The 22444-nt window shown below is 21.5% G+C and overlaps 1 protein-coding gene across 1 annotated transcript in view; it reads left to right on the top strand.

Moving 5' to 3' along the window:
- LOC117170047 (major facilitator superfamily domain-containing protein 12-like) overlaps positions 1-16625 on the top strand; it is a 48368-nt gene extending 31743 nt beyond the window's left edge. The window contains exons 5-7 of the mRNA XM_033356566.1: positions 3353-3602; positions 10112-10236; positions 16195-16625. Of these exons, the coding sequence (XP_033212457.1) occupies positions 3353-3602; positions 10112-10236; positions 16195-16253 (434 nt within the window). The 3' untranslated portion in view covers positions 16254-16625. The remainder of the gene's footprint in view (positions 1-3352; positions 3603-10111; positions 10237-16194) is intronic.
- The last annotated feature ends 5819 nt before the right edge of the window (positions 16626-22444 follow it).

The raw sequence follows: 22444 nt of genomic DNA, 5'->3' as shown, positions 1-22444 counted from the left end.
CTATAAGAAAAGATAATTTTTCAACAAAATACATCAATTTTTTACCAAATAGTTAAATTTTAAGCCACGAAGATTAATTTTTTATCAGAAAATACGAATTTTGAACAAAAACACGTTCAATTTTTAACCGAATAGTTAAATTTTCTACCAGAAATGATAATTTTTTAACAAAATACATCAATTTTTTACCAAATAGTTGAATTTTAAGCCAAAAAGATTATTTTTTTATCAGAAAATATGAATTTTGAACAAAATACATCAATTTTTAATCTAATAGTTTAATTTTCAACCAAGAAGATTAAATTTGTAACGGAAAAGACGAATTTTCAACGAAATCCATAAATTTTTAATCAAATAGTTGAATTTTCAACCAAAAACGATTTATTTTTTACCAGAATTGTTCATTTTTAAGAAGCAAATTAACTTTTTACAAAGACGTTAAATTTTTAACCAAATAGTTAAATTTTCTACCAGAAAAAAAAACATTTTTCAACAAAATACATCAATTTTTTACCAAATAGTTGAATTCTAAACCAAGTAGATCAATTTTCAAACGAAATGACGAACTTTCAACGAAATCCATAAATTTTTAAGCAAATAGTTGAATTTTCAACCAAAAACTATTAGTTTTTAACCGAAAATTATCATTTTTGAAAAACAAATTAACTTTCTACAAAGACCTTCCATTTTTAACCAAATAGATATATTTTCTACCAAGAAAATTAATTTTCTACCAAAAAAGACCATTTTTCAACAAAATACATCCATTTTATACCAAATAGTTGAATTTTAAGCCAAGAGGATTAATTTTTTATTAGAAAATACGAATTTTTAACTAAAAGACATTCAATTTTTAACCAGCTAGTTAAATTTGCTACCAAGAAAATTAATTTTCTACCAGAAAAAAACAATTTTTCAACAAAATACATACATTTTTTACCAAATAGTTGAATTTTAAGCCAAGAAGATTAATGTTTTATCACAAAATACGAATTTTGCACAAAATAGATCAATTTTTAATCCAATAGTTTAATTTTCAACCAAGAATATTAAACTTTAAACGGAAAAAACGAATTTTCAACGAAATATATAAATTTCTAATTCAATAGTTGAAATTTCAACCAAAAACGATTAATTTTTAATAAAAAATTTTCATTTTTAACAAACAAATTAACTTTCTACATAGACGTTCAATTTTTAACCAAACAGTTAAATTTTCTACCAGGAAAACTAATTTTCTAACAGAAAAGACCATTTTTCAACAAAATACATAAATTTGTTATTAAATAGTTGAATTTTAAGCCAGTAAAATTAATTTTCTATCAGAAAGGACAATTTTTTAACAAAATAAATCAATTTTTTAATCCTAGGGTTTAATTTTCAACCAAGAAGATCAAATTTGCAACGGAAAACACGAACTTTCAACGAAATCCATAAATTTGTAATCCAATAGTTGAATTTCAAACCAAGTAGATTAATTTTCAAACGAAAAAGACGAATTTTCTACAAAATACTTAATTTTTTAATCCAGTAGTTGAATTTTTAATCAATCATTTCATAAGAAGATTAATTTAGTACCAAAGAAAGACAAATTTTGAACCTTAAAAAAATGTTTAAAAAAATACTGAAGAAAATCTATTTGTTAAAAATACTTTTGCAAAAAGATTTACTTTTTTAACGGAAAAAACGAATTTCCAAAAAAAAAAGTTTAATCTTCAACCAAAAGAGATTGATTTTTAACCAAATAGCTACATTTTACACCCAAAATTTAAGGTTTCTGCAAAACAGTTAAATTTTCAATCATATATTTACATTTCCTGCCAAAAAAGATAAATTCTCAAAAAAATAAATACATTTTTAACGAAATAGTTGAACTTTTTACCAAGAAGATTATATTTTTTCAGAAGATACGAATTTTTAACAAAATACATAAATTTCTAATTCATACTTGAATTTTCAACCAAGAAGATTTAATTTCGAACGAAAAATGCGATTATTCAAGGAAATACATACATTTTTAATCAAATAGTTGAATTTTAAACCAAGAAAATTAATTTAGGATTAATTTTTAACAAAAGACTTTAATTTTTAACCCAATAGTTGAATTTTCAACCAATATGTCACAAGAAGATTAATTTTCTACCAAAAAAAAAACATAAAAATTTTAAACAAACGGTTGAATTTTTAACTCGAGAACATAAATTTTCAACAAAAATGTATATGGTTAATAACGTTAAGTTTTAGTGAAAGAAATCATTTGTTAACTAAAACTCCATAGTTGATATTTCAGCAAAAATATTTTATTTGCAATTAAAAAGCCGTTGAATTTAAACAACAAAAAGGAATTTTCAAACAAAAAGTTGCATTTTGAACCAAAAAGATTTGTTTTCTACAAAACAGTTGTATTTTCAATCGAATAGTTAAATTTTATAATAAAAAAGATAAATTCTCAACAAAATACAAAGATTTCTAACGAAATAATTAAAGATTCAGCAAAAAGGTTAATATTCTACCAGAAAAGATGAATTTTCAACAAAATACATAATTTTTTAACTAAATAGTTGAATTAATACAAAATAAAAATTTCGAGTGACTTTATTTTTCCAGTTCATTAGTTTATTTTATTTTTAAGGTTATATAAATATATATAAATATATAAATAAATATATAAATATATAACTTAATCTTTTCAAAACTGCTAAATATATTCTAAAATAATTCGAATTTGTTAAAAAAATTTTTTTTAATTTGACCAAAATAAAAGTATTGACCTAAAATCTTCCAGATTCTTTTTTTGACAATTTTCAATAGGTTTTTGAATCTTTCTAAATTAATTTTTCCTATGAATCTTAAGAATTTTATTTTACCTTGCATATTCTAAAATATTTAAAAAGCTTTAAATTTTATTTAAAAATCTTTATAAATTTATTTATGAAAAAGTTTGTTTGAATCTTTAAAATTTGTTTATTGTTTTTGGAACTTTTGTAAAAGTTCTAATTATCTTTTAAAATTATTCGAATTTTTCCTAAAAATTTTTTAAAAATCGTTTAAAATTAAAAAAAAAAAGGAAAATTGTCTAAAAATCTTCCAGATTTTTTTACGACCTTCGTAGAAATATTGTGAAATGTTTTGTCGTCTTTTTAAATCTTTTTAGGAATCTTAAAAAAAAATTCACTCTCTTGAAAAGTTTTATGATTCTTCAAAAGCTTCTGAATTTTCTCTACAACATTTTTTAAAATTAACATTTTATTTTTATTTCTTTGAAATCATTTCAAGTGTAAAATTATGATTGAATCTTTTCAAATCTCCTAAAAATTGAAGACACTGTTTATACTATTTCTTATCTTTAAAGTGAATCCGAGGCCTGGAAATGCATTTTACAATTTTCTGCAAGTGGAAATAATTTGTCTTGTTAACAAAATATTGTTAATTGGTAACATTTTTTTTTCAGGAACTGCGGGATCATTTATGCTTGTCACTAGTCTCGGCATAACTGCAGATTACATTGGCGACTGTTCGGAAGGTGGTGCTTTTGTTTATGGACTGATGAGTTTTACGGACAAATTAGGCAATGGATTAGCAGTTATTATTATTCAATATTTGTGAGTAAAAAATACATGAATATTATAAACTGCATGAAATTTAATAATCCATAATAATAATAATAATTTTAATTTAATTAATAATTCATGAATTGATAATATATAAAATAAATTATATTAAAATTAAAAATTAATTTTCTTATTCAAAAATTAGTTTATTTTTTTTAAATAAAAAGAAAATAATACAATAATAATACCTTTAATAATTTAATTTTAATTTGAAATATTTCAAATTTATAATAATGTATGTAATCCGGGTGGCGGCGCACAGTGGTAAAAAATTACTTTTTTGGTTCAAAATAACGTACGGTCCACGAATATGGACCGATTTGAACCAAAAAAAAATTGAAAAAAGCTGATAATATTTCCAAGAGAGTTGTCGAGCCTGATTTTTGAATTAGGGTTTCAATTTTTTTACAAATGAACAAATATGATGAAAAAATGACCATCTTTTATATTTGACGTAAACAAATTATTTGTTGAAGACATGTTTTCTACGTTTTTTCAAGTTATATTGCAAGAAATCTGAATGAAAACAATATTATATTTTAAAAAATTCTCTTAAGATAAAAATTGTTTATATTAAAAACAAATTAAATGAACAAATGCAGTAATCAAGCATTTTTCGACAGAAAAATTCGTATTTTTCGATGTCAGTTTTTTTCTAAATAGGAACTTTGTGATAATTTTAGAAAAATTCATAATTTTTTTACTAATTTTATGATTTTTTTTTACAAATTTAATAAAAATATGCATTATTGGGGTATTTGTCGGCATAAAAATTCGTTTTTTTGAATGTCTGTCTTTTCAGTTGGGAACTTCATGAAAATTTGAGCAATATTCATAAGAAGTTGATAAATTTTATGACTTTTTTAAACAAATTTAATGAACAAATGCATTAATCAGACATTTTTCAATTTCAGTTTTTTTTTTAATTCGGAACTTCATGATAATTTAGAAAAATTCATAATTTTTTAATTAATTTCATGATTTTTTAAAACAAATTTAGTCAATAAATGCATTTTTGTGACATCGGTCGACGGAAAATTTTTTTTTCGATAAATTTGTTGACCAATTATTAATTTTGTTGAAATCGTCATGAATTCTCAACAAAATAATTCAGTTTTAAACCCAAACGATGAACTTTCTACCTGAAAAGATACTGTTTCAATAAAATATATAAATTTTCAACTAAAAGAGATAAATTCGCAAATTAAAACGAAAATAGTTTAATTTGCAGTTAGAAAAGTAAATTTAAAAGAAGAACGAGTTTTCAACAAAATTAATTAATTTTAAACTAAAATTAGAAATTTTCAAGCAAAACTGAAATAGTTAGAGTTTCAGGTTAAAAAATTAATTTTTCACTAAAAGGAAACGAATTTTAGGACAAGGAAATTAATTTTTAATCACAGTGATCAATTTACAACCAAAAATATGAATTTTTGACCAAATAGTTGAATTTTCAACAAAAATATAATTTTCAACAAGGATAGATGAATTTTCAATCCAAAATAATTAATTTTCTATCTAAAACATAAATTTTCAATTAAAACTTGTGACCAAAACAGATTACTTTTGAAGAAAATAATAATAATTTTAAAAATAGATCAATTACAACAAATAAAATAACAAAAAATAAAATAGTAAACTTTTAAATTAAAAAAAAAATAATTTTTAACCAAAAAATATGACTTTTACCAAAAGGTAAATTTCCTATAGAAAAAAATTTCAACAAAACAGTTAATTTTCCACCAAGTAGTTGAATTTTTGAACCGAAAATAAACATTTTAAATCAGTTAAATATTTGAACGATATAAGAGAATTTTCAACCAAAAAATACCAATTTTGTACTAAACAGTTGAATTTTCAATCCGAAAAGATTAATTTTCAACCAATTAGTTGAACTTTCGAACAAAATAATAGAGGTTTCAACATCAAAACAGAAATTTTCTCCAAAATAGTTGGATTTACAACCTGAAAATGTGAATTTTCATCAGAATACTGCAATATTTAACCCAAAAAGAAACTAATTTTGGACAAAATAAATAAATTGTCAACTAATTAAATGAATTTTTAACCAAGTAGCTGAATTTTCTACCAAAAATAGAATAGTTAGAATGTTAGAAAATTAAATGTTAAAAAAAAAATATTTAAAAAAATTTCATCAAAAAAAATGATTTTTTAACCAAAAATATAAGAATCAAATTTTCAGTTAAAACAATCAATTTTCAACAATAAAAAAAAGGTTTCTTAACAAATTAGTTCGATTATAATCACAGAAGAAGTTTTTTTTTGCCAGAAAAGATACAATTCCAATAAAATTGTTACATTTTCAACCAAAAATATGAATTTTTGACCAAACAGTGGACTTTTCATCCCAGAAGATGAATTTTCTATTTAAAAAACGCACTTTTACTAACAAAAGTAGAATACTTAAATTTTCTACAAAACAGAAATTTTTTTTAACGAAAAAGATCGAATTTCTTTAGAAAGGACCAATTTTCCATAAAAATGGAATATTTAAACTGAATTTTCAGTAAAATGATAAATCTGCAACTAAAAATAATTTAATTTTTAACCAAATACAGGAATCTTCAACTAAGAAGATAAACAGAGAAATTAATTTTTAACCAAAAAGATCAAGTTTCAACTAATGAGAGTATTATTCTACAAAAAAAAAGAATTTTCACCTAAAACAGATAAATTTTTAACCAAGAATATTAAATTTTTGTCAAATAAGATCATTTTTAGACAACAAATGGAACAGTTATATTTTTAATTTTAAAAAATAATTCTAAGTAAGAAAAAACTAGTTTTCAACAAAAAAAAAACAAACAATTTTCAACTAATAAGATGAATTTTCTACTAAAATAAACGAATTTTTCAGAAATTCCTTGAGTATTCAACCAAATATTTAAATTTTCAAGGGAATTTAAAACCAAAATCCGTTTTTTTTTGTTGTTAAAAATTAGATTTTTTACAGGTAATTTAACCTTTCTATGTTTTGTTGAAAATTCAACTATTTGATTGAAAATTGATATTTTTTATTTAAAAATTAAACTTTTTGTTTCAAAATTCATCTTTTTGGTATAAAATTCAATCATTAAAGTTTAGATTAAAAATTTATCTTTTCTTGTTCAAACTTCAACAATTTGAATGAAAATTTGTCTTTTTTTAATTGAAAATTCAACTATTTCGTTAAAAATCCACATATTTTGTTTAAAATCAGTTTTTTTTGTAGAAATTTATCTTTTTCTTTGGAAGTTAATCTGCTTGTTTAAAAATTATTCTTTTCTGTTGAAAAATTTAAGTGGGAAGTTAAACTCTTTAGTTAAATATTATTTTTGTTGGTTAAAGATTCATCATTTTAATTAAAAATTTATTTCTTTGTTTGAAAAATGAGCTAGTTTATTATAAACTTCTTTTTCGGTTTAAAAATATTTGATATAAATATTTCATAATTTGAGATTAAAAAAACTATTCGAACGTAGTTGAGTTTTCAACCAAGAAAGATGAATTTTTAACAAAATAGTTTAATTTTCAACAAAATAATTAAATTTCCCACTTACACCAATGAATGTTTAGGTCGAAAAGTTTAATTTTGGAAATAAAATTTAGTTTTCAACAGCGAAAAAGGATTTTTTAACCAAATCGTTGAATTTTGAACAAAAATATTAATTTTAGAGCGAAAATGTTCATTTACAACTAAAAAATTGAACTTTTATTCAAAAGATGCAAGTAACAAAAAAAACTTTTGAATTTTCACACAAATAGTCGAATTTTCGCACAAAACAGATTAAACTTCCATAAAAACAGTTGAATTTACAAGCTAAAAAAATAATTTTCAACTAAGAAGCATTAATTTTCAACGAAATAGTTGAATTTTAAATAAAAAAAGTTTAAAAAAAATAATTTTTAACAAAAAAAAAGTTTTGAACCAAGAATTTAAATTTTCAATAAAAAAAGGTGAATTTGCAAATAAAATGATGAGACTTCAAGAAGAACAATAATGAATTTTTAATAAATAAAAAGAAATTCACAAAAAAAATGTAATAGTTGATATTTCATCCAAAAATGATTTTAATTTTAAATAAATAACAGTTTAATTTCATCAAAATAGATTAATTCTTAACCAAACAATTAAAATTTGAACCAAAGAGATGATTTTTTTAACAAACGCGTTAAATTTTTAACCAAAAAAAGATTTTTTTTTTCAAAAAATATAAACAAATTTCAACAATAGCCTTGAAATTCTAAGCGAAAAAGGCGAATTCTCTATAAAACAGTTGCATTCTTAATCTAAAAATATAATTTTAAAATTGTTGCATTTTTCAATAGTATAATGTTTAACTACAATCGAACCACTTTTTAATAAACATTTTAATTTTGAACAAAAAATTTGAATTTTCAAATAAAAAAGTTAATTTTCCAACCAAATAGTGTAATTTTTAGTCAAAAGAATTAAATCTCTCACCAATAAAATGAATTTTCAAGAATGTAATTAAAGTTTCAACCAAAAAGTTGAATTTTTACATAAAAAAGAGAAATTTTCAACCAAAAAATAAAACAGTAAAATTTTTAATTAATATTTCAACCACAAAAAATAGTAATTTTAAATAAAAACCCGTTGAACTCAACTAAAGAAGACGAATTTTTAACAAAATAATATAATCTTAACGAAAAGTTGAATTTTCAATCAGGAAAATTTTTTCAGTCAAAAAAGAGAACGAAAAGTTATAAAATTGGTGAGTTTTTAAGCCAAAAAGATGAATTCTCTAAAAAATAGTTTAATTTTTAACACAAAATTATGAATTTTTAGTCCAAAAGTTAACTAAAAACAGCAAACTTTCAACGAAAAAGGAAATATTTAAATTTTCAGTTACAAAAATTAATTTCGAAATTTGAACCCCAAAAAAAACGAATCTTAAAAAAATAATAATAATAATTAATTTATTAACAAGTGAAATAAATTTCTTTTAAAGATAATTTTTTAAACTAAAAATTTTCTATTTTTTTAATTCAACAATTTTGCTAAAAATTCCATTCTTTAGTTGTAAATGAAATTTTTTGCTCAAAAATTTATATTTTTGTAAACAATTCAAATATTTGGTTGAAGAATCATTTGTTGCTATTGAAAATTACATTTTCTATCGAAAATTAAACTTTTAGGACTAAAAAATGATTGGCATGTTGGAAATTTAATTATTTCGTTCAAAATTTAACTATTTAATTAAAAAAAAATTTTTCGCCGTTGAAAATTAAATTTTCTGTCGAAAATTAAACTTTTCGGGCTAAAAATGAATCGGTCTAAGTTGGAAATTTAATTATTTTTTTGACAATTTAAATATTTTATTAAAAATTCGTCTTTATTGGTCGAAAACTCAACTGCGTTCGAAAATTCAACCATTTTCTTGAAAATTCAATTTTTCTTTTCTTAATTCCTGTCTTTTGATTGGAAGTTCAATTATTTGTTGAAAATGTAATTTTTTGCTCTAAAATTAATATTTTTGTAAAAAATTGAACTATTTGTTTTCATCTCTGTGATTGAAATATGAGCTATTTTGTTTAAAATTATATTTTCTTTGGCTGATAATATCTTCTTTTACTGGAAATTTAAATGTTCCAGTTGAAACTTTAATTTTACTTTGGTTCGCACTTAGTTTTTTAAACTGAAAATTCAAGTAATAATCTGGCTGAAAATTCATTTATTTTGTTGAAACATCAATTACTACATTTTTCGTTCAGAATTCACCTTTTTTGCAAATAAAAATGTAATTATTTGCTAAAAGTTAATCACTTATATAAAAAATTAATTTTTTTAATTGAGGATTTATCTTCTTGGTTAAAAAATTATCTATCTTGTTGAAAATTCGTTTTTTCTTTAGCTGAAAATTAATTTTATTACTGGAAATTTAAATATTCCAGTTGAAACTTGAACTACTTTGTTGAAAAATAGTTTGTTTTTTTTTTAATTGAAATTAATTTTTTTAACTAAAAATTTAACTATTTCATTTTTGATTGAAAATTGATCCTTCTTAGTTGAAAATTCACCTTATTGGTTGAAATTTAACATTAAAAATTAACAATTTTTTTGGTTGAAATAACTACTACGTTTTTCGATCAGAATGAATCTTTTTGGTTCAAAATTCAACTATTCCAGTTCAGGATTCATCATTTCAGTTGAAAATTAAACTTTCTCGTTTAAAATTCCACTATTTCAGTTAAAGATTTACAATTTTTTTTAAGTTATTTTTTTTTGTTGACAGTTTTTTTTTGTTTAAAGTAATTTTTTTAATGAAAACTTAACTCATTCCAAATGAATATTTAATAGTTCTAGTTGAAAATTCATCTGTTTAGTTGAAAATTAATTTTTTTGACATAAACTTGAAATATTTGAATTTTGGTTATTAATTAATTTTTTTTAGTAAAAATTAATTTGTTGTTAAGAATAAATATTCCCCTAATTTTAATAATATCGTCTATATATAATATTGAATTAAATATTTCAGAAAATGTACAAACGCTGAGGACTGTCCAAACTATTACAGAGATATCCTCACTTTCGTTTGTGGAGGAGCAGCAATTGTCGCTATGATAACACTAATTTGTATCAAACCATTTCAACGGCATTCTGGTAAGAATTTTTATTTTTCAGGGTTGCTACACTATTTTTTGTTTTGTATTTTTTTTATTAAAGTCCCAAATTGACTCGAATCCGCAAAAAATGAATTTTTTTTTTGACAAAAAATGATATTTATTTTATATCAAAAAAAGGTTTTTGTAAATTTTATTCAGAATCGTCAATATTAGGTGAATCGAGTTAAAACTCAAAATTTTGCTTCACCATTAGGTTCAGAATACAAATAAATAATTAATTTTTAAATATACATTCCATGAGTCTTTTTTATGGTGAATCTTTTACCAAAATATTATGTTTTTACAAAAAAGGCTGAACTTTCTACCAAGTATTTAAACTTTTTTTCAAAAAAGATTAATTCTGAACGAAAAATCTAGCAGTTCATATTTCAACCAAAAAACAATTTTAATTTTCAATTTAAAATAACTGAATTTAACCAAAAAAGACGAATTTTCAACATGAGTTGAATTTTCAACTAAGAAAGATTTTTCAGCCACAAAAAAGAAAAAAAAGTGCAAATTGTTGAATTTTTAACCAATAAGATTAATTTTCTATCAAAAGGAACAAGTTTTTAACAAAATATTTAAATTTCCAGTAAAAACATTAATTTTCAGCCAAAGAAAAAACGAATTTTCAAGAAGATAGATCATTTTTCAACGAAAAAAATGAATTTTCAATAAAAAAATAAATCATTTTTAACAAAAAAGTTTAACTTTTAGCAAGTAATTACACTTTTATTTGCAAAAAAGAGGAATTCTGAATGAAAAATGTAGTAACTGATATTTCAACAAAATACATGAATTTTCAACCAGATTTTTACTTGAATTTTCAAATAAAAACGATCAATTTTTAACAAAAAATAGAGTATTTAAATTTTTAGTTAAAAAATTAAGTCCAAGCAAAAAAATTCAAGTTTCAACTGGAATATTTACATTTTCAGTAAAAAATGTATTATTATCAGCCAAAGAGAGAATAGCATTTTTAATTTTTAATCATTAACAGTTTAATTCAACCAAAAAATGAAGACATTTCAACATGAGTTGAATTTTTAGCTTTGAAATATTTTTCAGTCAAGAGAGAAAAAAAGATTGTAAACAAACTGTTAAATTTTTAACAAAATATGGAAAATTTCAACCAGAAACTTGCATTTTTAAATGAAAACAAACAATTTTTAACCAAAAATAGAATATTTTTAGTGTAAAAATCTATCTTAAAAAAAATCTTATTTATCTCGTTAATAGTTAAATTATTATTATTTTTTTTTTTTTAAGTTTCTTTTTTTCTTGGGTTCGAATTTCGAAATTAATTTTCGTAACTGAAAATTTAAATATTTTCTTTTTGGTTGAAAGTTGGCCATTTTTATTTAACTTTTTGACTAAAAATTCATAATTTCGTGTTAAAAATTAACCTATTTTGTAGAAAATTGTATTTTTGGCTTAAAAATTCACAATTTTGATAATATTTCGTTTTCTTTTTTGACTCAAAAATCTTTCCTGCATGAAAATTCATTTGTTGAAAATTAATTTTTTTACTAAAAATGTCACTGTTCTTATTTCAGATAAAATTTGAACTTTTATATTAAAAAATTTAACTATTTGGTTGGATATTAAAATTCTTTATTTAAATAGTCAAATTTTTTGTTTAAAATTGAAATATTTGATTGAAAATGGATCTTCTTTTCATTTTATTGGTGAGAGATTTAATTCTTTTGTTGAAAATTAATGTATTTGACTGAAAATGTCACTGTTCTTATTTTAGTTGAAATTTTCACTTTTTTATTTAAAAATTTAACTATTTGGTTGAAAATTTAACTTGGTTATTTTAAAATTCATATGTTTGGTTTAAAATTCAAATATTTAATTAAAAATGGATCGTTTTTAGTTAAAAATTCAACAGTTTGGTGGAAAATTTAATTAATTTCTTAAAAATTTATTTTATTGGTTAGAGATCTAATTCTTTTGTTGAAAATTAATTTTTTTAACTGTAAATGTCATCTTTTCTTATTTCAGTGGAAATTTTAACATTTTATTTGAAGTATCAACTATTTTGTTGAAAATACAACTTTTTTATTTGAAAACTGAAATTTTTGTTTCAAAATTGAAATATTTTATTCAAAATGAATCATTTTTGGTGAACAATTCAACTATTTGGTTCAGACTTGAATTTCTTTCTTAAAAATTCAATTTATTGTTGAGAGATGTAATTCTTTCGGCTAAAAATTACACCGTTCTTATTTTGGTCGAAAATTGATTCTTATGATTTCAAAATTCCACTATTTGGTTGAGAAATGAAATGTTTTATTTGAGAATTCAAATGTTTAGTTCAAAATTAAATGTTTATTAAAAAGTGGTTCGATTTTAGTTAAAAATTCAACTATTTGGTTCCAACTTGAATTACAGCTTGAAAATTCATTTTATTGGTGAAATGTTTAATTTTTTTGTTGAAAATTAATTTTTAATGAAAAATTGATATTTTTATATTAAGAATGCAACTGTTTTGTAGAGAATGCGCCTTTTTGGCTTAGAAGTTCAAGGGTATTGTTGAAATTTGTTTATATTTTTTTAATAAAAAATCTTTTTTGGTTAAAAATTTAACGCGTTTGTTAAAAAATTAATCTCTTTCGTTCAAATTTTAACTGTTTCGTTAAAAATTAGTCTGTTTTGGTTGAATTCAAGTGTTTTTTATTTAAAATCAAAATAATTTTTGGGTAAAATATCAACCATTACATTTTTTGTGAATTTCTTTTTATTTGTTAAAAATCCAACTATTGGGTTAAAAAGTGAGTTTCTTTATTAAAAGTCCATTTTTTTTCTTTTCGAAGATTCATCATTTTAGTTGAAAATTCATCTTTTTTATTGAAAATTTAAATCCTTGGTTCAAAACTTTTTTTTGTTAAAAATTATTTTTTAAACTTTTTTTTATTAAAAATTAAAATATTTGGTTGAAAATTAATGCTTCCTAGTTGAAATTTTTCGTTGCCTTTTGTATTCAACAATTTTGTTAAAAATGCAAATGTTGTTATTTAAGTTTAATCTTTTTTGTTCGAAAATTTGTTTATTTGGGTGAAAATTCCGAAGTTCAATTGTTTAGTTGTAAATGCAATTTTTTGCTCTAAAATTTATAATTTTGTAAACAATTCAACTATTTGGTTGAAGAATCATTTTTTGCTATTGAAAATTAAATTTTCTATCGAAAATTAAACTTTTAGGTCTAAAAAATCATTGGTATGTTGGAAATTTAATTATTTCGTTCAGAATTTAACTATTCAGTTAAAGCACAATTTTTCGCCTTTGAAAATTAAATTTTCTGTCGAAAATTAAACTTTTTGGGTTAAAAATGGATCGGTCTAAGTTGAAAATTTAATTATTTTTTTGATAATTTAAATATTTTATTAAAAATTCATCTTTGTTGGTCGAAAACTCAACTGCATTCGAAAATTCAACTATTTTCTTAAAAATTCAATTTTTCTTTTCTTAATTCCTCTCTTTTGGTTGAAAGTTCAATTAATTGGTTGCAAATCCAAATTCTTTCTGTAAAATTATTATTTTTTGGAAAATTTAACTATTTGGTTGAAAAATCATTTTTCACCCTTGAAAATTAAATTTTCTGTCGAAAATTAAACTTTTCAGGCAAAAAATTCATCGGTCTAAGTTGGAAATTTATTTATTTTGTTGAAAATTTAACTTTTTTTTGAAATTTCACCTTTTCTGGTCGAAAACTCAACTGTGTTCGAAAAATTGACCATTCTTCTTGTCTTAATTCTTGTCTTTTGATTGAAAGTTCAATTATTTAATTGAAAATGCATCTTTTTTTCTAAAATTATTATTTTTCTATAAAAAATCAACTATTTGGTTGAAAAATCATTTTTCACCCTTGAAAATTAAATTTTCTGTCGAAAATTAAACTTTTCAGGTAAAAAATTCATCGGTCTAAGTTGGAAATTTATTTATTTTGTTGAAAATTTAACTTTTTTTGAAAATTCACCTTTTCTGGTCGAAAACTCAACTGTGTTCGAAAAATTGACCATTCTTCTTTTCTTAATTCTTGTCTTTTGATTGAAAGTTCAATTATTTAATTGAAAACGCATTTTTTTTCTAAAATTATTATTTTTCTATAAAAAATCAACTATTTGGTTGAAAAATCATTTTTCGCTGTTGAAAATAAAAATTTTTGGACTAAAAATTCGAAAATTTAATTATTTTGTTGAAAATTTAACTATTATGTTGAAAATTAATCTTTTTGGATCGAAAACTCAACTGCGTTCGAAATTTCGACCATTTTCTTGAAAATTCCACTGTTTTTTCTTTCTTAATACGCGTCTTTTGATTGAAAATGCAATTTTTTACTCTAATAAAAAATTCAACTATTTGGTTAAAAAATAATTTTTAGCCGTTGAAAATTAAACTTTCTATCGAAAATTACACTTTTCGGGCTAAAAAAATCATTGTTCTAAGTTGGACATTTAATTATTTTGTTTAAAATTTAAATATTTTGTTAAAAATTCATTTTTCTTGATCAAAAACTTAACTGCGTTCGTAAATCCGACCATTTTCTTGAAAATTCAACTGTTTTTTCTTTCTTAATACGCGTCTTTTGATTGAAAATGCAATTTTTTACTCTAATAAAAAATTCAACTATTTGGTTAAAAAATCATTTTTAGCCGTTGAAAATTAAATTTTCTGTCGAAAATTAAACTTTTCAGGCTAAAAATTCATCGTTCTAAGTTGGAAATTTGATTATTTTGTTGAAAATTTAAATATTTTGTTAAAAATTCATTTGTCTTGATAAAAAACTTAACTGCGTTCGTAAATCCGACCATTTTCTTGAAAATTCAATTTTTTAAAAATTAATTCGTGTTTTTTTTTTTTTATTGAAAGTTCAATTATTTGATTGAAAATGCAATTTTTTGCTTTAAACTTAATATTTTTGTGGAAAATTCAACTGTTTTGTTGAAAAATCGTTTTTCACCCTTGAAAATTAATTTTTCTGTCAAAAATTAAACTTTTCAGGCTAAAAATTCATCGGTCTAAGTTGGAAATTTATTTATTTTGTTGAAAATTTAACTTTTTTTGAAAATTCACTTTTTCTGGTCGAAAACTCAACTGTGTTCGAAAATTTGACCATTTTTCTTTTCTTAATTCCTGTCTTTTGATTGAAAGTTCAATTATTTAATTGAAAATGCTTCTTTTTTTTCTAAAATTATTATTTTTCTATAAAAAATCAACTATTTGGTTGAAAAATCATTTTTCGCTGTTGAAAATAAAAAATTTTGGACTAAAAATTAGAAAATTTAATTATTTTGTTGAAAATTTAACTATTATGTTGAAAATTAATCTTTTTCGATCGAAAACTCAACTGCGTTCGAAATTTCGACCATTTTCTTGAAAATTCCACTGTTTTTTTTTCTTAATTCGTGTCTTTTGATTGAAAGTTTAATTATTTGATTGTAAATGCAAATTTGTTCTCTTGAATGAATGTTTTTGTGGAAAATTCAACTATTCGGTTAAAAAATTATTTTTCGCCATTGAAAATTAAACTTTTTGGGCTAAAAATTCATCATTCTAAGTTGGAAATTTATTTATTTTGTAGAAAATTTAAGGTCGAAAGCTCAACTGCTTTCAAAAATTCGAACATTTTCTTGAAAATACCACTGTTTTTTCCCCTAATTCGTGTCTTTTGATTAAAATTTCAATTATTTGGTTGCAAATGCAAATTTTCGCTCTAAAATTAATATTTTTTTGTTGATAATACAACTATATGATTAAGAAATCTTTTTTTTTTAATTATCTTTTTTGTCGAAAGTTCATCTTTTCGGGTTTGAATTCAACTCTTTTTTCACCAAATTCGTCAGGGAATTTTGAAATTGGGATTTTTTAGCAAACCCGTTGTGAAAGAGTAAAAATTTTAATTCAAAAATTCAAGTTTGATTACTAATAATTATTATTTTATTTCTAGCATACAGAAATTTCGATCAACAGCAGCCTCTAGAAGATCCTACATCTGTTCAAGCTTGAATTAAAATTGGAAAATGAGGGGAAAATTTTCAGGGAATAGATCGCAAGAAATAATGCACAAAAATGTTTTCTTATTTGAACCGTAAATTGTGAATTAGACTCTTTGCCTACAGTATTTAGTACTGAATAATTTTTATGAAGCGGGCTTCATGGATTATACAAAATGCGATATTATTATTGACGTTTTTTAAAAAAAAAATTGTTGGAAGAATTTTTCGCCTATTTATGTAATTCGATGTTAATCGGAAGAAATAATTTGTAAAAAGACTCGTTAAAGTTAGAGGAGGTCTCGAATATTTTTTGTATTATAGAGAGACAAAGAGATGTCATTATTTTTTAAGGAATATATTAAAATATCTCTCTTGTTCCTAACTATTTTTGTTACTTATTTTGTAAAAGTCAGGGAATTTATATAAGAGGCACTTTAAAAAATTGGCGAGGATAATAAATTTTAAATTGTTTTATTCCGTTTGTGAAAATTTATATTTTAAAATATTTTATATTATTGAAATATTGATTTTTGAACATCATTTTTTAGGGAAAATTTAGAACATTTTAAAAATGAAATTTTGCGACTACCCTCATATAATATTCTTATTTGTAATTTATCTGCCTTGTATTTATGTTAACATTTATTTTTATTTCAGATGCTTGCTGCTGAAAATTGTATTTTTAGTTAAGAATTTTCTTTAAAGTTCGTATTTTTTTATTGAAAATTTAATATATTTGGTAGAAAATTAACTATTTTTATTGAAAATTCATATTTTTAAGTTGAAAATTGTATTTAAAAGTTTTCTGATCTAAAATTCAAATATTTTGTGGGAAATGTGTCCTTAAGGTTATAAAACGAATCTCTTTTGGTAGAATTTTCACTTTTTTTCGTCAGTTGCAACTACTGATTGAAAATTAATCTTCTTTGAATGAGGATTCAACTTTCTTTAGAAATTTATTATTTTTTTGAACTCAACTGTTTTTTCTTTTTAATTAAAATTTTTTGTGGTTGAAATATCTATATTTTATTTTAGATTGAAAAATTATTTATTTTTTTTACCGAAAATTCAACTTTTTTGTTAACAATTCTGTATTTTGTTGAAAAAATTTTTTGTTGTTAAAAATGCAGTGTTTTTTTTTAAAATAATCTTCTTTGATTAAGGATTCAACTTTTTTAATTTGACTTTTTTCATTTGAATTCAACTGTTTTTGATTTAAAATTAAAATCCTTTCAGGTTGAAACATCTACTATTACATTTTTGGTTAAAAATTTATCTTTTTTATTTATTGCAAATTAAACTACTTCAGTCAAAGTGGAACAAGTTTATTGCAAATTTATTAATTTTTTGTTAAAAAAATTATTATTTTGTTGAAAAGTCGTTTTTCTCTTAAAAATTAATTTTTTTAATCGAATATTTAACTTTTTGATTGAAAATTCTTTGTATTTTAATGAAAAGTAGTTAATCTCTTTTGTTGAAAATGTATGTATTTTTTTGAAGTATTTTTTAACCTAATTTTTTTTAATTAAATTTTTTTTAAATTGAAAATTAAACTGCTTCAGTGAAGGTTCAAAAACTTGATTAAAAATGTATTAATTTTTTGTTTAAAATAGAATTATTTTGTTGAAAAGTCGTTTTTCTCTTAAAAATTAATTTTTTTAGTTGTATATTTAACTTGTTGGTTAATAATTCTTGTATTCTAATGAAAATTATTCTGCTTTGGTAAAAAATGTATCATTTGATATAAAAATCCTTTTGGTTATAATATCTATTTTGGGTTGAAAATGGATTTTTTTATTTTTAATTCAAAACTGCTTGGGTAAAAGTTGAACCCCTTGTTTGAAATTGATTGTTTAGTGTTGAAGGTTTATCGCTTTTGTTGAAAATTTATGTGTTTTGTTGAAGTCTTTTTTTTTAACTTAATTTTTTTAACTTGAAAATTTTTTATTGAAAATTAAACTACTTTATTAGTAGTTGAACAACTATTAAAAATGTATTCATTTTTTGTTTAAAATAGAAGCATTTTGTTGAAAATTTATGTATTTTTTTTAAGTCTTTTTTTATCTTAATTTTTGGAACTTAAAATTGGTACTTTTTTTATTGAAAATTAAAATACTTTAGTGGAAGTTGAACAACTTTATTCAAAGTGAATTATTTTTTTTTTTAATTGAAGTATTTTCTTTAAAAGTAGTTTTTCTCTTAAAAATTAATTTTTTTAGTTAAATATTTAACTTTTTGGTTCAAAATTCTAGTATTTTATTGGAAAGTATTTTTTTTTGGTTAAAAATTAATTTGCCTTAATTAAGGATTCAACTGTGTTTTTAATTCGTCTTTTTTGGTTGAATTCAAAGGTTTTTCATTTGAAATAAAAATGCTTTTGGCTATAATATCTATTTTTTGTTGAAAACGGATTTTTTTATTTCAAATTCAAAACTACTTGATTAAAAGTTGAACCATTTTGTTTAAAATTTATTTTGTTTATGAAGGTTTATTTCTTTTGTTGAAAATTTATGCATTTTGTTGAAGTCTCTTTTTTAAACTTAATTTTTGAGCTGAAAATGTTTTTTTTAATTGAGAATTAAACTACTGTAGTGGAAGTTCAAAAACTTTATTCAAAATGTATTAATTTTTTGTTTAAAATAGAAGTATTTTATTGAAACGTCGTTTTTCTCTTAAAAATTATTTTTTTTCAGCTGAAAATTTAACTTTTTGGTTGATAATTCTTGTATTTTAATGAAAAATAGTCTGTTTTGGTGAAAAATGTATCTTTTTTTATTGAGGATTGAACTTCTTTTTTTGGTTGAATTCGACTTTTTTTCATTTGAAATGAAAATCCTTTTGCTTATAATATCTATTTTGGGTTGAAAATGGATTTTTATATTTTTTAAATTCAAAACTACTTGCGTTAAAGTTGAACTACTTTGTTTAAAATTTATTTTTTTGTTGTTGAAAGTTTATCTCTTTTGTTGAAAATTTTTTAAAGTCTTTTTTTAACTTAATTTTCTTAACTAAAAATTTATTTAGTTTTTAAATTGAAAATTAAACTACTTTAGTGGAAGTTGAACAACTTTATTAAAAATGTATTAATTTTTTTAAATAGTATTTGGTTGAAAAATCGTTTTTCTCTGAAAAATTAATTTTATTAGTCAATAATTTAACTTTTTGATGAAAAATTCTTTTATTTTAATGAAAAGTCTTTTTTGATAAAAAATGTATGTTTTTTTTTTTTTTTTATTGAAGATTCAACTGTGTTTTCAATTCGTCTTTTTTGGTTGCATTCGTTTGATTTTCATTTAAAATTAAAATCTTTTTCGTTATAATATCTATTTTCGGTTAAAAATGGATTTTCTATATTTTAAATTCAAAACTACTCGTTTGTTGAAAATTCATCTTTTTTACAGAAAATTTAAATCCTTGGTTCAAAACTTTTTTTCAACAATTTTTTATTTAAAATTCAACTGTTTGGTTGAAAAATTATTTTTCGCTTTTGAAAACTAAATTTTATTTCGAAAATTGAACTTTTCGACCTAAACATTCATTGGTGTAAATGGGAAATTTAATTATTTTGTTGATAATTTAACTTTTTTGTTGAAAATTCATCTTTCCCCAAATCTCATCTGTGTTCGAAATTACGACAATTTTCTTGAAAATTCAATTTTGTTTTATCTTTTGATTGAAAGTTCAATTGTTTTATTGAAATTGCAATTTTTTGCTCTAAAATTGATATTTTTGTAAAAAATTCAACTATTTGGTTGAAAAATCATTTTTCGCCGTTGAAAATTAAATTTTTATGAGCTAAGAAGTCATTAGTGTAAGTTGGAAATTTAATGATTTTGTTGGAAATTTAACTATTTTCTTCAAAATTAATTTTTCTTGATCGAAAATCTTCTTTGAATGGGGATTCAACTTTTTTTAGAAAATTTGTTTTCTTTTTGTTGGTTTTTTGTTGCATTAAACTGTTTTTTCTTTTTAATTATAATTCTTTGTGGTTGAAATATCTATTCAACAATATATTTTTGATTGAAAATTTATTTATTTTTTTACTGAAAATTCAACTTTTTTGTTAATAATTCTGAATTTTGTTGAAAATGTGTCTCTTTTTGTTGTTAAAAATACAGCTGTTTTTTTAACTTAATCTTCTTTGATTAAGAATACGACTTTTTTTAATTTGACTTTTTTGGTTGAATTCAACTGTTTTTAATTTAAAATTAAAATCCTTTTGGTTTGAAACATCTGCTATTAGATTTTTGGTTGAAAATTAAACTAATTTAGTCAAACTTAAACACTTTATTAATTAATTTTTTAGTTGGATATTTAAATTTTTGATAAAAAATTCTTTTATTTTTTTGGTTGAATTCGACTATTTTTTATTTAAAATTAAAATCCTTTTGTGGTTGAAATATGTATTTTGGGTGGAAATTTTACTTTTTCATTTTAAATTCAAAACTACTTGATTAAAATTTGAACCCATTTTTTCAAATTTATTTAGTTGCTGAATGTTAATTTTTTAGTTGAAAATTTACCTTCTTATTTCAAAATTTTTGTATTTTAATAAAAAGTAGTATTTTTTTTGTAAAAAATGTATCTTTTTTGATTAAGGATTCAACTGTGTTTTTAATTCGTCTTTTTTGGTTGAATTCGACTGTTTTTCATTTAAAATAAAAATCCTTTTGGTTTGTTTAAAATGTAAATATTTTGTTGAAAAGTAGGTTTTTTCTTGAAAATTAATTATTTTAGTTGAATATTTAACTTTTCGATCTTTTTTGGTTAAAAATTAATCTGCCTTGATTGAGAATTCAACTTTGTTTTTAATTCGACTATTTTTCATTTCAAATTGAAATCCTATAGCTTGAAATTTCTATTTTGGGTAGAAAATGGATTTAACAAAAATTTTTGATTCCAAACTACTTTGGTAAAAGTTGAACCACTTTATTTATTATTTTATTATTATACTATTATTATTTATAATTAAAAATTACTTTACTTAGTTGAAGTCTTTTTTTTAACTTAATTTTTTGAACTGAAATTTTTTGTATCTAAAATTAATCTACTTTAGTCAACGTTAAACAACTTTATTAAAAATATATTAATTTTTCATTTAATATTGAATTATTTTGTTGCAAAGTCGTTTTTCCCTTGAAAATTAATTTTTTAGTTGAAAATTTAACTTTTTGGTTGACACTTCTTGTATTTTAATGAAAAGTAGTCTTGTTTTGTTAAAAAATTAGTCTGTTTTGATTGAGGATTCAACTTTGTTTTTAATTCGTCTTTTTGTTTGAATTCGACTATTTTTCATTAAAAATTAAAATCCTTTTGGTTATAATATCTATTTTGTGTTGAAATGGATTTTTTTATTTTTAGTTCAAAACTGCTTGATTAAAAGTTGAACCACTTTGTTTAAAATTTATTTTGTTTATGAAGGTTTATTTCTTTTGTTGAAAATTTATGCATTTTGTTGAAGTCTTTAGTCAAAGTTAAACTACTTTATAAAAAACCTATTAATTTTGTTGTTGAAAATTTTAAAGTAAAAATAGAATTTTTCTTTCTTGAAATATCTACTATTTTTCAAATTTATTTTTCAAACTGAAAATGTAACTGTTCCATTTTGGGCTGAAAATTGATTTTTTTATTTTAAATTCGAAACTATTTGACCAAAACTTAAACAACTTTTTTTGAATTTTTACATTCTCATCCTAAGCTAAAATTGCGCGCCCTGGAAATACCTACAAATTTGTAATTAATCACTTTTCGGTAGGATGCGTAGTTTTTGTTTTTAGTCGTAAAAAACAACATTAAAAATTAAAAAAGTAAATAAAAAATGTTTGAGCTAACGTCACAAGCTACAAAAAAAATAAGATCAAACTTGTTTATCCAAAAGTGCGAACTAAAATTAACAGACCACAGTTGTTCGCCTAAAAAGATATATAAATTTATTATTAATCTTTTCTCGATGGGACGAGTAGATTTCCTTTAATCGTAAAAAATAAGATTAAAAATAAAAAATTTAATTTTTGGAAAAATTTTAAAAATTGAAATTTTTGATAAAAATTTGAAAATTTGTTTGAAGGTTCATACATTTTTTTTGTAAATTCGCCGTTTTATAGAAAAATAATATTCTTGGTTGAAAATTCAACTTTATGGTTGAAAATGAAACGGTTTGCAAATTAGTCTCCTTTGGTTGAGAATCAACCTTTTTTTTGT

This window comes from Belonocnema kinseyi, chromosome 3, assembly GCF_010883055.1.
Source record: "Belonocnema kinseyi isolate 2016_QV_RU_SX_M_011 chromosome 3, B_treatae_v1, whole genome shotgun sequence".
Lineage (NCBI taxonomy): Eukaryota > Metazoa > Arthropoda > Insecta > Hymenoptera > Cynipidae > Belonocnema > Belonocnema kinseyi.
Note: the sequence above shows the minus strand (reverse complement) of the source record. Positions and strands in the feature narration are given on the sequence as shown.